Source organism: Patiria miniata, unplaced genomic scaffold (genome assembly GCF_015706575.1).
Source record: "Patiria miniata isolate m_02_andy unplaced genomic scaffold, ASM1570657v1 HiC_scaffold_3, whole genome shotgun sequence".
Taxonomy (NCBI): Eukaryota; Metazoa; Echinodermata; class Asteroidea; order Valvatida; family Asterinidae; genus Patiria; species Patiria miniata.
In genome coordinates this window covers 42,095,368-42,109,027 of record NW_024037069.1, presented here as the reverse complement: position 1 = coordinate 42,109,027, position 13,660 = coordinate 42,095,368, and the positions used below count along the sequence as shown (strand labels likewise).

Sequence of the window (13,660 nt, the reverse complement as noted above, 5' to 3'; positions counted from 1 at the left end):
TTGATGAGCCGTAATCGTACACAACATGACTATCTACACTGGTTGTTTCTCAAACCCCAGCTTCGTCACCGTATCTGGCTTCAGTCATGTATTTTGGCAGTAGGGCTAGAGCCAGATACGGAGACAAGGACGAGTTTGGAAAACAGCCATTGTATTAAATAACAACTCGCCATGTTGAAGGTCTAGCGAGGAATATAGCTAACTATAGCTCGATCAACTTTACTCGAACGCAGGATGGTTGGACTACTCTGGTTGGCTATTTTGAACTGGTTACCAATAGCTGCGCGCATCATAATGGACTGCAGGGAGCCAGTATCAAGAAGTTCGTGATGACAGTTACGAGTAAACCGCTAGTCGACTAATGGTCCTCGCCCGAACCTGCGCCCTGATGCGTAACTGGCTCCCAGCACCATCGCCGTATTGCCAACTTACCAGCCACTACGCAGACGACACCAGCGAAGAAGGTGAATGCTCTCTTGGTCGGTATGCAAAGACCCAGCGTGCTGAGAGCGGACGACACGATGAGGAGCAGAAAGCTGATGACGGGGAACGGCCACACGGAGTTGATCTTGGCTGGTGGGTGCCAAATATCGGTCAGCAATGTCAGTGGTTTAGTTGGTATTTATGTATGGGAATATTGTCTTGCTCCGATGGACAATGACGAATGTAATACGATCGTGAAGTCACCTATTTTAAATCCAAGGATGTAGGGGGAATCAGAAATAGTGTAATTTTTGTTTTAAAAATTAAACTCATGAATTTTCTCAGTATAGATATTTGGAATATAAGTAAGACAGATAAAATAACGGGAAAGAGCCTTAAATGAGGTGTCATAAGTAAGACAGATTAAAAACAAGGGCGGATCCAGAAGACAATTTTTTGGGGGGCCCAAAAAAATTTGGTCCCCCCAAAAAGTGGGTCAAAAAATTACGGCGTGGGGTTCGGGGCCCGCTTAAGGGCCCCGAAAAACTTTTTGGATTCTAGATGCTCTGTGGTGCGATCTGAGGCAATTTCTGATCACTTTAACCAATGTTTTTTTGAGGAAAAGATGGTGGTGTACTCATTGCCTGCCTTTATTGCGACTTCACATGAAAAAACTAATTTGGTTTCGTTTTTTTTTTGGGGGGGGGCATGGCCCCCTTTGGCCCCCCCCTGGATCCGCCCTTGATTAAAAAAACGGGGAATGAGCCTGAAATGAGGTGTCATAAGTAAGACAGATAAAATAAACGGGGAATGAGCCTCAAATGAGGTGTTTCTCCACTCCCCCCCCCCCCCCTTTTCGAATTTGCAACGGCCGGCTTGCCGGTTGCCTCCCACCGGGCTCCCCGCCCCTAAAATTTAGGTCCTTGATCCGCCTTTGCACATTATATCATAAAACTTAGAGATTTAATGCAATTTTTCATCAAAAATATAACGAGCCAATAAAATATCGCTCACATATCTTTTAGGAATTTTTTCCAGTAACTGATCTTAAACATTTGCCTTCTTTCTACTTCCTTAGGATTCTGTGCAGGACATTGACCTTAATAAGTATTTTCAAATCTTCGACATTTTTTGAGGGAAAAAAACTCCACCGTTTCTTCTGGTTAAATACAATATTGTGGATTCGTACATGATTCGAAAAAAAAGTTTCATGACTAAATTAATTTGCCTCTGCAGGTATCGTTTGACCTTCTGATATCTCATCTTTGTAGCAAAACCCTAAAATATAAGTATCATATCAATGTAGTAGGCATATACTCTTTCGTTACACACTCAATTACATTTATTCATATGTTAACTTCATACATACACGTATACTACTACTATTCGTGGGACGACTCGAACTGTTCTTCACAATGATGGTTTGGTCAGCATTTTAAAGTTAACATTGCTATTATGACTTCTTTTTAGAAGATGCAAGCATGTATAATTCCAGCAAAATGTTCTGAAATTTGTTTTGGGTAAGTTCACCAACCTAGCAAACATAAATGACTGTTTCCAATAATTCTTCCGTTGAATATTAAATCTTGAATAAAACAAATCAATTGGAAAGTAATGTTACCGGTACCGCAAACAAAAAATATAATCGGCCTACATTCTTCCAGCGGAAAACTATTACTGATTTCCCCCCCTTGAGCAGGGTCATTTAAGGGACATTCCATTATAGTCTTAAGTACGGTTCATTAATGTAAACTTTCTAGGAGACAACTAACACAAATGCATTCAAATAAATGACCTACTGAGGCAAACTGAGGAATGTCCCCCAAAACCTTGTTTTGAGTAATAGACGCCTGAAGTCGGATATACTAGAAAAATGATGTGAAAATCTTTTTCGATTGTTTTGTATTTTTGAATAGCCAAGGTATCCAAAATTCACACTATGCATGTTTGTATGGGAAAAATATACCCACAAAAGTGGAAGAACTGAAGAACGATTTTCACTGCCGTTGGCGGCGCAATGCATGTCTTTTTTTCAAAGCCGTTTTTCTTGAAATGAGGTTAGAGAAACTTGGCAGGACACTGTTGAAGTTCCTGCGTCATATCTTTGGAATAAACTAAGCAATAGCAGTGTATTTGGTATCAATGGAAAATAATGATTTGCGCTTTAACATGATGTCAAAGGTGGGGGTTATTCCTTAATAAGCCATGGCAGGTAAATGGCCAAATTAGGCCAGAAATAAATCCCATAGACTTTGAGCACTGAAACACAAGTCTAAATGCACATTCTAACTACCATTCAAGCACAATAATATACTTTCAATTATTGGAATGTTATAAGCAATAACATTAATGTTTATCTCATTAAAGGGTCCATGTAATATATTTGTTTGAAAATGCAATCCTTGAAATGTACCTTCGCGTCAAATTTAACATATTTTAAATCTTTATACTGTCACTTCAAGGTAGTTTTGGTCCCTTTTTGGTTTGTATGCTAAGTTTTCATTAGCAAAACTGTGATGTCATTCAAGGCATTCACAAGAACAGCGCCCTCTGTTGTCAAGAAAGGCACGAAACATTTAAATTTGTTTAAAATAGTGCACTTTGCAAAAGATTTCACCAAAAAGGGATGTTTCATAGTTTTGAAACGTTTCAGAGAATTCAAAATTTGCTTCAAAATTAATATGCACCAGTTTAAAATTCATTTCATGAACCCTTTAAAACTAAAACTGAGTCTTATAAAGACTAATATAAAGACGATAATCATATACAATTCTACCTGTGACGTCATACCTAATGGCTGCCTATTATGCACTAATCATCAATACTTTTAAACCACCAATATTTTAAGTGTAAAACAAGAAGTGCAGAATACAACAATGTAAATTACTAAAAATCGGTCTTACAATGACCACGTGAGCGTTGAAGTTTGTAAACAGGTTTGACCTGGTCTAGTCAGCAATTTGACAAATATTCTTACGATAATCAAAGACGTCTATAAATTTCGTTTTAGCTACGATTTTTGCTATACATCATACCAATATAGACCCCTACGTGCCCTAATCTATTCACCACAGCAATTTACATCACTCAAAAATTAAACGAATTAGCACGAGATTAACATACTGGCTTCACCGTTAACTAGTTGACATTCATATAGCTCTTATAGTGTCATGATTTAAATTAAATTAACCATTTTTTTATTTTTCATTCATGCCAAGGTAATGAAACTTTAAAAATTTCATTTCTGCTCAAGAATTAAATTGACTGCACTCGAGCTCCAAAGCCCTGACTTGCATGCGAAATCACGCATGTATATCAATTGAAAGTAAATATTCATCTTTCAAAAAAAAATATAAAAATTTCAAAGTTTTATGGAGCGACCGAGACTCTGGCATATTAACCACATTTCCAACAGTTTTGTCAAGCGAGCGAATGCTCAACATATTAATATATACATGCGCGCCATGCTAACAAATCATCAAAATAACATCAAATTAAAGAGTTCAATACTTGCACTTTCCACATCAAGTTTCATTTCGTTTTTTAAAACTAATGAAAATATATTTCAAATTGTCACCTTTATCAATGTTTAGAAGCTTGACTAAAATCTATCTGGCACATTTACTTTTATCAATTAAGTCTAAAGTCTTGAGCTGGCACATACAACTGAATTCACCAATAAGAAAATAGCTAAAACATCGTCCGAGTCATGTTAGCAAATACTTTTCTCGATATGGATGCATTGAGTTTAGTTGAATAATCAGAAAAAAATGCAAGCTAATTTTCTTGCCACTAATCATTGAGATTTGCAGCTTCCGCATTTGCACGCAATTTATTTCTTACAACAAATATATTGGAGAAACAATGCAATGCTTAAATTTCTGCTATCACAAAGAAAAACACTTTCTAAAACTGTCAAAAGCCATTAATATTGACACTATCTACGTTTTTAAGAAATCTATTTGCTTATTGCCTGACATAAAATCGATGAACAGAGTACGAGGCGTATATATAGTTACCATGGTAATCAACAAACGGTGATAAATACGCTCGGGAAACTAGACACACCTAGCCTTCAATTATTAACCAGTGAAAGACAAAAGTCAACGATGCGTTCATATGCAATGCATACCACACTTGTTGACAGGAGCTTAATCAATTTCGAAACCATGGAAACGCGTCAACAAACTCATGGAAACGAATATGACAATTAACTGCCAAACTTGAGCTGCCGGAAAATAAACCAACTAGTACTTTTTTCAATTTGGGGCGACTTCAACCCTCTGAAGATACACTTGTATTTTTGGCTTGCTTTTGCGCCCATGACGAACAAAACCTGATACGCATGTATTGTCGAGCCGGAAATAACGAGTTTACTAACATGGGCTGATTTTTTTGCCTCGATGTCTCATTCACAAGCGAACTGTTGTATGGCTAGAAAAAGATCAATTTTTTTGGGAGGGGGAAACTCGTCAATTGCACGAGTAGGACAACTTTAAAATTATAATGGGCAACAATTAAGACGCTGCGCCTGTGAGGAGGGGTGATCATCATTCTATAGGGGAAAAATAACTCAAATGCCTACTACTGCACGCTTCCGTCCGTGGCTGAATGCGTTTTCCTAGGCCCGCACCCGAGTCGACAATTTGACATTCTGTGTAAATGCTCTCTTCGATATTTTGTTTTAATGAAATAGGCGTCAAAGCGCCTGCAACACAACATGCGTCGTATGTTACTCAAAAGTAAGATGTAATAATACTTAAAAGAAGAAATGTTGAAAAACATTTATACTTTACAGAACACAATAATATCATTAAACCGTGGTGCTTTTTTTCGATGTTCAATGTTAAAATTGTCAATTCTTCTTTAGCATGACTGTGTTTTTCAGTGAATTCAACGCTTTCCGCGCGGCTAAGTAATCACTTTAGGATAAAAATACAAAATATCTATCTTAGGTTGACAGGCAGTGACTGTTCCTTCGAGTAAAATCCAGCAAGTATGTACAAGCCCATGCATCCTCAATTCTTTTATGGTGGTCGCGCGTAGTCGAGTCGCGCATCCCTTGACAACTATTTCCATTGTATCTGCGTTGCAGTCTGAGATTCTCTATAATTATGCTTTAATCACATAAACAGAGAGCAATGACAGTTCTCACCGAAGCTATGCCTTAAGAAACCTTCCCATCAAACATTGTCTTAAAGTTAAACACGAGGCGGCTAATGTTTGTTGTCGTCTGGGATACTGTTCGCGATAATCAGGATTTTCCTCAAGTTGGTGCCGCATCAAGATAAAACTATAAACAAGCTTTAAAGTTTTACTTATCACCATTGGTATCATAAATGTTTGTACCAAAAGTCATCCGGCACTCAAAGCAATCTAGGGTAGAGAAACGATCAACCAATCGACTTGATTTAGTCATCAAAACACGAGGGATCCAGCCTACCTTCGCTGTTAGTTGTGCAGCAGTACAGTCCAGGGGGACAGCGCAACCTTCTGCAAATTCCGGGAAACTGCGCTTCACATGGCCAATCAAACCAATGCCCAACTTCTTGCTTATTTTTCTTAAAAGCAACACAGTGTTCACTGCCGGTGAAATTGTCTGGTTCACCTCTAGCCCAGCTACGGAATACATCAGGATCGTCAACGGAGTCTCCCTCACAAAACAATTGGTAATTGTTTTCAAAATCATCGCAGTCTATCCAGAAGAGCATTCCCCTATCTGTTCCGTTCTCTACACCGAATTCCCAGAAGAAATCGTTCTCCTCCCGTGACCGCGGGGCGGCCAGGTTGCCTCCCATTTGTCGGCAGGCCTTCCGCGCGGCGAACCAGCTGCCTTCACTCGGAGTGAAACGATAACAAAACCGACGCCATCGCTTCCATGACGGGGGACATTTATCGGTACACGAGTTGTTTTGACGTCGATCGGGTGCCGTAGTGATCAGAACAAGTTGCAAGAGGACGATAAAATGTACAGACGATGGCATGATGAAAGCCGTGTTTCGATTGATTAACGTGGTCGAGTTGTGGTAAGTTTAATGCCGTCCAGCAGTGATTGAACACTGAATCTTATTCGACAGGCCCTCGATGAATATTGTTTCAAATTTCAACAATCGAACTTTCTGAAATCTGAAATTTTGTTTTTAAAACAAGCAATCACTGAAGATTTACTTCCAATATCCATCAGTTACTGGCATCCATAGAAGTCTTTCTTGTCAACAATCCAAACGGGCTATACCAGTTAAGTTCCCAATGCCGTGTGGTCTTGCACAAAATGCTTGAACTCAATGTCACCCAATCAATTTCTTAGATTTTAAACCATCTCGATATCTGGTTACATCATTCGATAAAGACGTCCATTTGACTGCTTTAAGATGTTTTTCTCACCTCCTTTTCGCAAACTCCAAATAAAAAAATTGAAATTCACCGCTTTCTTCTTTTATCAAACACTGTGATTTGAGAGAGTTACACCACTGACGCGAAGTGTGTTCGTGCCTGCTGCTTTAGCGACGTACTAACGATAAACTGGAATTCTTACAACCCCATCCTCCCTATATCCCTCCTATACACGTCAACCAATCAACGGTTACTCTGTCTTAAAGGCACTGTTACAAGCAGTTTATGTACTTTGAGACATTAACAAAATCAGGCAATATGGTGATTTTTGTGACCACAAGTAATGGAGTTCTTTCGACACTGACAGGAATCTTTAGCGTTTATAATTCACCGTTTCAAAAGATTGAGTATAATAACATGTATCGGCATACATGTTTCCTATAGCGATGTGGGGATTCTTTTCAATCAGATCTGGCATTCACTTTAAAACGATAGTTGAAATGAGGCAGAAGACTTCAATTTTGGCCACACGAGCGGTCACGTGGATGAAAACACTGTGGTCATAAAACGAACAAAACGCGTGCAATCGGATGCCATGGTTACGTCGCTGTAAACAAGCCACTCGTTCAAATGAAAAGTCTTGTCCCATATGCGTTAATGGAAAGTGCGCCTGGCAAATACAATAGGTCACACGTCGTCATAGTGACCTGTGGCAATTTCGTTTGAAAACTGCTGATTCGTTACAAATACGCTCTCTCTATCTGATCGAAGACGCGAAGGTTATTCATTATTATATAATTCCATCATGCAGATAGCGATTGGTTGAAGTACATGTTGTTATGGACCCCATGCATGGACAGTAGAGGGCGCTTTGTGACCACTTTCAAGATCCCCAGTGGGATGGATACGCTACGTGCGCATATTAGTTTGCGCACATTTGGCGTGAAGTACGCACAACCTTTTTCATACTGACTGCATGTTTAAAGCTACAGTCCATCATTTGCAGCTATCAAAAAAGAAACTGACGTATTATTGTTGATAAGCATAGTTCTTGGTTTAAAGATAGTAATGTGTATGCACTTCCTGTTCTTTCTGGCAAGCTGTACATGTGATTTTAAAGAAACCAATGAAGTATCGGCGTCTAAAGACGCATTCGTGGAAATTTCCGTTGGTAGTTCGTTTGTTATTCGGGGCAGCGCGCGCAAGCGTAGTCACGACAGTGCGCGACATCGCATAGCTGCAATCGGATAAGAGACAACGTGTCTCGGACGCTGAATTTGGGCTCAATTTAAAACATAACCCAGCAACTTTGATTTGAAATCGAAATCCTAGAATACTGTTTTCTCGGAATATACAGCATTCGCTGAGCTGAAACTTTATCAGGTTAGTTGTTCAGCACCCTACTTAAGATTTTGGGCACGTGTGTTGCTTCAAACGAACATAATGCACACATTACAAACGATGGACGCTACATTTAAAGCGGTAGCGTCTTTGCACGAGCGTCATGCGTCGTCAGCAATGCGTTTGAATGTCCACTTTGTAAACCAGTGGACCAATAGCAACCAGCGTTGCATTCAATATATACGACATTTGCGGTGGAAAAAAAATCATTGATAAGGAAACCATGGAATTAAACGCATCATTATCAACAAGCTCATGTCAACAAACGACAGTCCGCTTTCAATGTTGAGTTGCAGCCGAATCCCGAATAAGAAAGTTGCGATTCGTTTTAAAGTGTTATTAGAAAAACAAACGGCACCAACAGAAAAGTAACGACATTGCATCAAAAAGACAAATGATGACGACGACCATAGACGGATTCGATCCTAGGGCCGTCTGCACTGCTATAAGGTCATGGGTTCGAACACCACCCTCGTTATTTTGTGGAGTTTTGTCTTTTTATCTCCGGGGTGCTCACTTTTGTACTAAGCACTTGTACACACAGTGCTCATGAGATTGCGTCAATGAATGAAAAAAAAAACAATCTTGAAAATTACATAACACCGACGCAAAGAAATGTGTGTACTACATATCCACAGAATTTGAATTTTAACAATAAAGAGCCGTTTTCGTCATCTGACAAAAATCACATCATAATTTCAGAAAAAAACTTGATTTGTTCGTCATGTTCAAAACATAAAAGTCGTACAATAAATGTAATATTAGAAGTCTTGGTCTCACTCAGCTGAAAAAAACTTCAGAATGACATTAGGCATGCCATGGACAGCCGTAAACATGGGCTCTTTTAGTAAAACATGTATAACATCTGATAGTATGGATCAATTGCAGTAATTTTTTTCCCCACACGAACATGCTCGTTTAAAACATGCTTCATCGGTTAAATTCAATTGCTTTTCAATGGGAAACATTAACCCTGGTCAAATTGTTTTTGACTCACCCTGTATCTTTAAACCGTACTGCTATATTTTTTCTGTCGCTCAATGTAACATTCCCATGTTTCTTTGTCTTTCGCGTCTCTGTGTATGTCAGTCAAAGCAGTTGCAGACTATCATTGGACCGACCGTCTGCGATCATTGGACCGTCTGTCTGCGATCAACGGACCGACTGAGGAATCTCATCAAAAAAGCGATGTTTCCACAGCCTATGGTCGAGGTGATCGACAGCGTTGGTCATCTAAACACGAGGGGGCAATCCTATCTTCGCCTTAGGTTGTGCAGCAGTAGGCCTATAGTCGAGGCGATCGACAGAATTTAGTCATCCAAACACGAGGGGTCCAGCCTACCTTCGCTGCTGGTTGTACAGCAGTAGGCACATGGTCGAGGTGATGGACAGAATGTAGTCATCAAAACACGAGGGGTCCAGCCTACCTTTGCTGTTGGTTACGCAGCAGTAGGCCTATATAGTCGAGGTGATCGACATAATTTAGTCATCAAAAGACGAGGGGTCCAGCCTACCTTCGCTGTTGATTGTGCAGCATTGTAGTGGAGTTGCACGGGGTAACAACCTGCAAATGCCGGGAAATGGGTTTGTGCGCTGACATGTTAAATCAACCCACCTCCCTTGTTGGTCTATCACGACAGCCGCGCATTGTTCACTGGGTAAATGATTCGGCTCATTGGCGGCCCAGTTTAAGAAGGCACCCGGATCGTCGACAGATTCTCCCTCACAAAACCACTGGCCGTTGGTCTTCAAATCATCGCAGTTAATCCAGAATTTCTGTACGGTGGAGGTTATTTCCTCCTTTCCGAATTCCCAGAAGAAATCGTTCTCTTCCTGTGATCGCGGGGCGGCCAGATTACCTCCCAGCTGCAGACAGGCCTCCCGTGCGGCGAACCAGCTGTGAACAGTCGGGGTAAAACGGTAACACGAGTCACGCCATTGCTTCCATGACAAGGGACACTTCTCGCTCGGTAGACAAGTGTTTTCACCTTGATCGTGTGCCAAAGTGATCAGGACAAGTTGCAAGATGACGACAAAAAGCACAAGCGGTGACATGGTGCTTTTTTGTCAATTGAAATAAAGATTGGGAATTCAATTCGGTTCGGGAGGCTTATTGCCGTTTTATAAACCAGTTGTGATTCAAAATTGAGTCGTATTCAACGCAAAGAGGTAACATTTAAACAATAAATTCCACCCGGTTCTCTAGTCATCCCAGTTTGTAAGAGTGTGCTTACACTTTGACACCGAAACAATGTCTTCAAACTTCAGCGAGTCGACGAGTTGAAATTCCAGTTTAGCTTTTAGCCAGCAAGTTATATCAGTTCTAGACATCCATTCAAGTCTATCTATTTAACAATCCAGTCGGACAATCAAGTTCACAGTGCTGTGTGGTCTGGCACAAAATAGTCTTAAACGCGATGTCGACAAAAACAGTTTCATTGATTTTAAACCATCTCGATTTCTGAATACATCCGCCGATAAAGACGTTCATTTGACTGATAAAAGCTGTTTATCTCTGTCAGTCTTTTTCACAAACACCAAACACTGAATAAAACACTGCAATTCAGCGTTGTCATCACGTATTAAACACTATGTGAATTAAGGGAGTAACACTGACGCGAAATGTATTCGCGCCTGCTGCGCAACGTACCAATGATACTAACTGGCATTGTTACAAACTCATCCTCCTTATATCCCTTTTATAGATATACGTCTACCGATCAAAAGCAACTCTGCCTTAAAGGTACTGTTACAGCAGCTTCAGTAATTTGTGACCATTTTACCTTATTAACAAAATCAAGCAATATGATGATTTTTGTGATAACAGTAATGGAGTTCTTACAACACTGACAGGAATCATTAGCGTTACAATTTACTGCACATCAAAAGATTGAGTATAATAACATGTAAATGTGTCCTATGTGAGAACTATGCACATGTACAGAATTCGGCCCGACAGTCACTTTAAAACGATAGTTGAAATGAGGCAAAAGATTTCAATATTCGCCGCACGAGTGGTCTCGTGGATGGAAACAATGTGTTATAACGAACAAAAAGCGTGCAACTGAATGACATGGCTACGTCGCTGTAAACAAGCCACTCGTTCAATGAAAAAGACGTGTCCCATATGCGTGAATGATATTAATATGGAATTTGCGCCTGGCAAATACCATAGCCCACACGTTGTCACAGCTACTTGCGACCGTTTCCTGTGAAAACTGCTGATTCGTTACAAATACGCTCTCTCTATTTTATCAAAGGCACGAAGGCTATTCATTATTTTTTGTACTTCCATCATACAGATAGCGATTGGTTGCGGTACCCGTTGCTATGGACTCCATGCATGGACAGTAGAAGGTGCTTTGTGACCACTTTCAAGATTCCAAGTTGGAGGTGTCCGGTTCGTTAGTAAAACGTCATACACGCGCACAAACCAATGATTACGAGCACTCATTGGATAAACACTGAAATTGCGTTAGCTTCCGATTCCAATGGTTCCAATGCATTAATCTCCATTACTAATGGAGATCAATGTTCCAATTCTACTTGATGGCCAGTGGGCGTGGTTTAAACTGAGCTGACGTCACACTTATGAACCGGATATGCCACGAGCGCGTACTCATTGCGCATTTGGCGTGAAGTACGCACGACCTATTTCACACTGACGGCATATTTAAAGCTACAGTCCATCAGTCAGTAGCCGTGTCACGCACACAGCCCTGTTTGACCTCAGTTTCTCGTCCCGAGGTCAAGCACGCATGGCCCAATAGCGTATGCGAGATTTTACGAGATTTATTCGAGACTACAGAAAAACACAAAAAGTGCCTCGATACATGCACTGTTTGGCCAAGATGGCTAAATATGTGAAAAGTTGAAATCGTGTGCTTCATTTTGATGACAAAAATAACTGCTTTTGACAAATATAAAGTGTTGTTATGGCCTGTCAAACAAAATCATATTTTTTATCAACAAACTCGAGGGCCGATAGTTTCTAGGTATTCATTCGATTCTTAAAAACGGCCGAAACAAATGGCAAGGCTAATGGCAAGGCTAAGTAGATAGTGGAAAGTATACGCTTCACTTTCATGTGAAACACTTGCAGGAGACTTCTAATGTTTGGTCTAAATCGCCGGTTGAAAAATGAAGACTTTTGCGAGATTTCATGATTTGTAATCACAATGTACGTGTGTAAACGTACGCCGACGTACATGTACGTTGGCCTGAAAACATTGTAAATAGTACGCGCTATTCGGGCAATGAATGCCTAATGAATATTAAGCAGGCCATACTCGAGCGCGAGCTCGACCAATCAGTGGGCGTATGGGTCACAAGGTCACACCGTGTTTAAGTTCCTCGCTCTATGCTTTACAATGGCTACGATCTTTTCGCGTTGTGAAAAATGGAAGTTGTTGGAAACATAAGGCGTACATCGAATTCTTAAAATATTAACGACATCACGTTCACGAGATTTTTTGTAGATGAAGGTTCACTCTTTCGTTTGATTACCTCAACATTTGGGAGACTTTCGTCGTTCTCGAAAAAAAAACCCGGAAATTTCATGACCTAGTTTAGTCGATTTGTCCGTGAAATAATATCGTCAAAATGCATCGAAATCCTTTTTTGGAGAAAAAAAAATGATAGATGTATGAAGTAGGTCTTCAACTACCTAAAACAACTTTGTTTGTTTGGATCGGTTGTGGTTTGCCATGAAAATTGCGAATTTCCTGAAGCCCTATTTACGGCCATCGTTCGCTGGCCTCGCTTTGCTGTAAGTTGTGTAGACGAGAAAATAGAGCAGCTACGCGTGACACGGCAACTGACTGCCATCATTTGCAGCTATCATAAAAGAAACTGACGTAATTGAAAATATTAGATTTTGAGCACCTTCGTTGCTTCAAATGAGCACAATGCACACATTACAAATGCTAGACGCTACCTGCGATCATTGGACCGAGGCTGTCTGCGATCAACGGACCGACTGAGGAATCTCATCAAAAAAAAAGGTGATGAATCCACATAAAACATTTCGTAATAAATGACGGTGTCTGAAGCCGGGCCCAGGCCTCCCACAATCTCCAAAGTGTTATGGTTACCATTATTGATATCTCTGTTCGGCTTTTGATCTAACGTGGAGAGACACTCGACCTATCGACAGAATTTAGTCATCAAAACACGAGGGTTCAGCCTACCTTCGCTGTTGGTTGTGCAGCAGTAGGCCTATAGTCGAGTTGATCGACAAAATTTAGTCATCAGAATACGAGGGGACCAGCCTACCTTCGTTGTTGGTTGTGCAGCAGCTGCAGTAGGCCGAAAGTCCAGGTAATCCAAAGAATTTAGTCATCAAAACACGAGGGGTCCAGCCTACTTTCGCTGTTGGCTGTGCAACAGTAGGCCTATAGTCGAGGTGATCGACAGAGTTTAGTTTTCAAAACACGAGGGTGCCAGCCTACTTTCGCTGTTGGCTGTGCAACAGTAGGCCTATAGTCGAGGTGATCGACGGAGT

General features: G+C 40.5%; 1 protein-coding gene across 1 annotated transcript; it reads right to left on the bottom strand.

Moving 5' to 3' along the window:
* Positions 1–8,828: 8,828 nt before the first annotated feature.
* LOC119736835 (perlucin-like protein) lies at positions 8,829–10,212 on the bottom strand. Its single transcript, XM_038210845.1, has 2 exons — positions 9,773–10,212; positions 8,829–8,832 (listed from the first exon to the last, which is right to left on the bottom strand). Exons 1-2 carry the CDS (start codon positions 10,210–10,212, stop codon positions 8,829–8,831), a joined length of 444 nt encoding a protein of 147 aa, XP_038066773.1.
* Positions 10,213–13,660: the final 3,448 nt, after the last annotated feature.

Bases quoted from the DNA above. Each gene is read 5' to 3' on its own strand.
- LOC119736835 (XM_038210845.1), bottom strand. From the start codon at position 10,212: ATGTCACCGCTTGTGCTTTTTGTCGTCATCTTGCAACTTGTCCTGATC.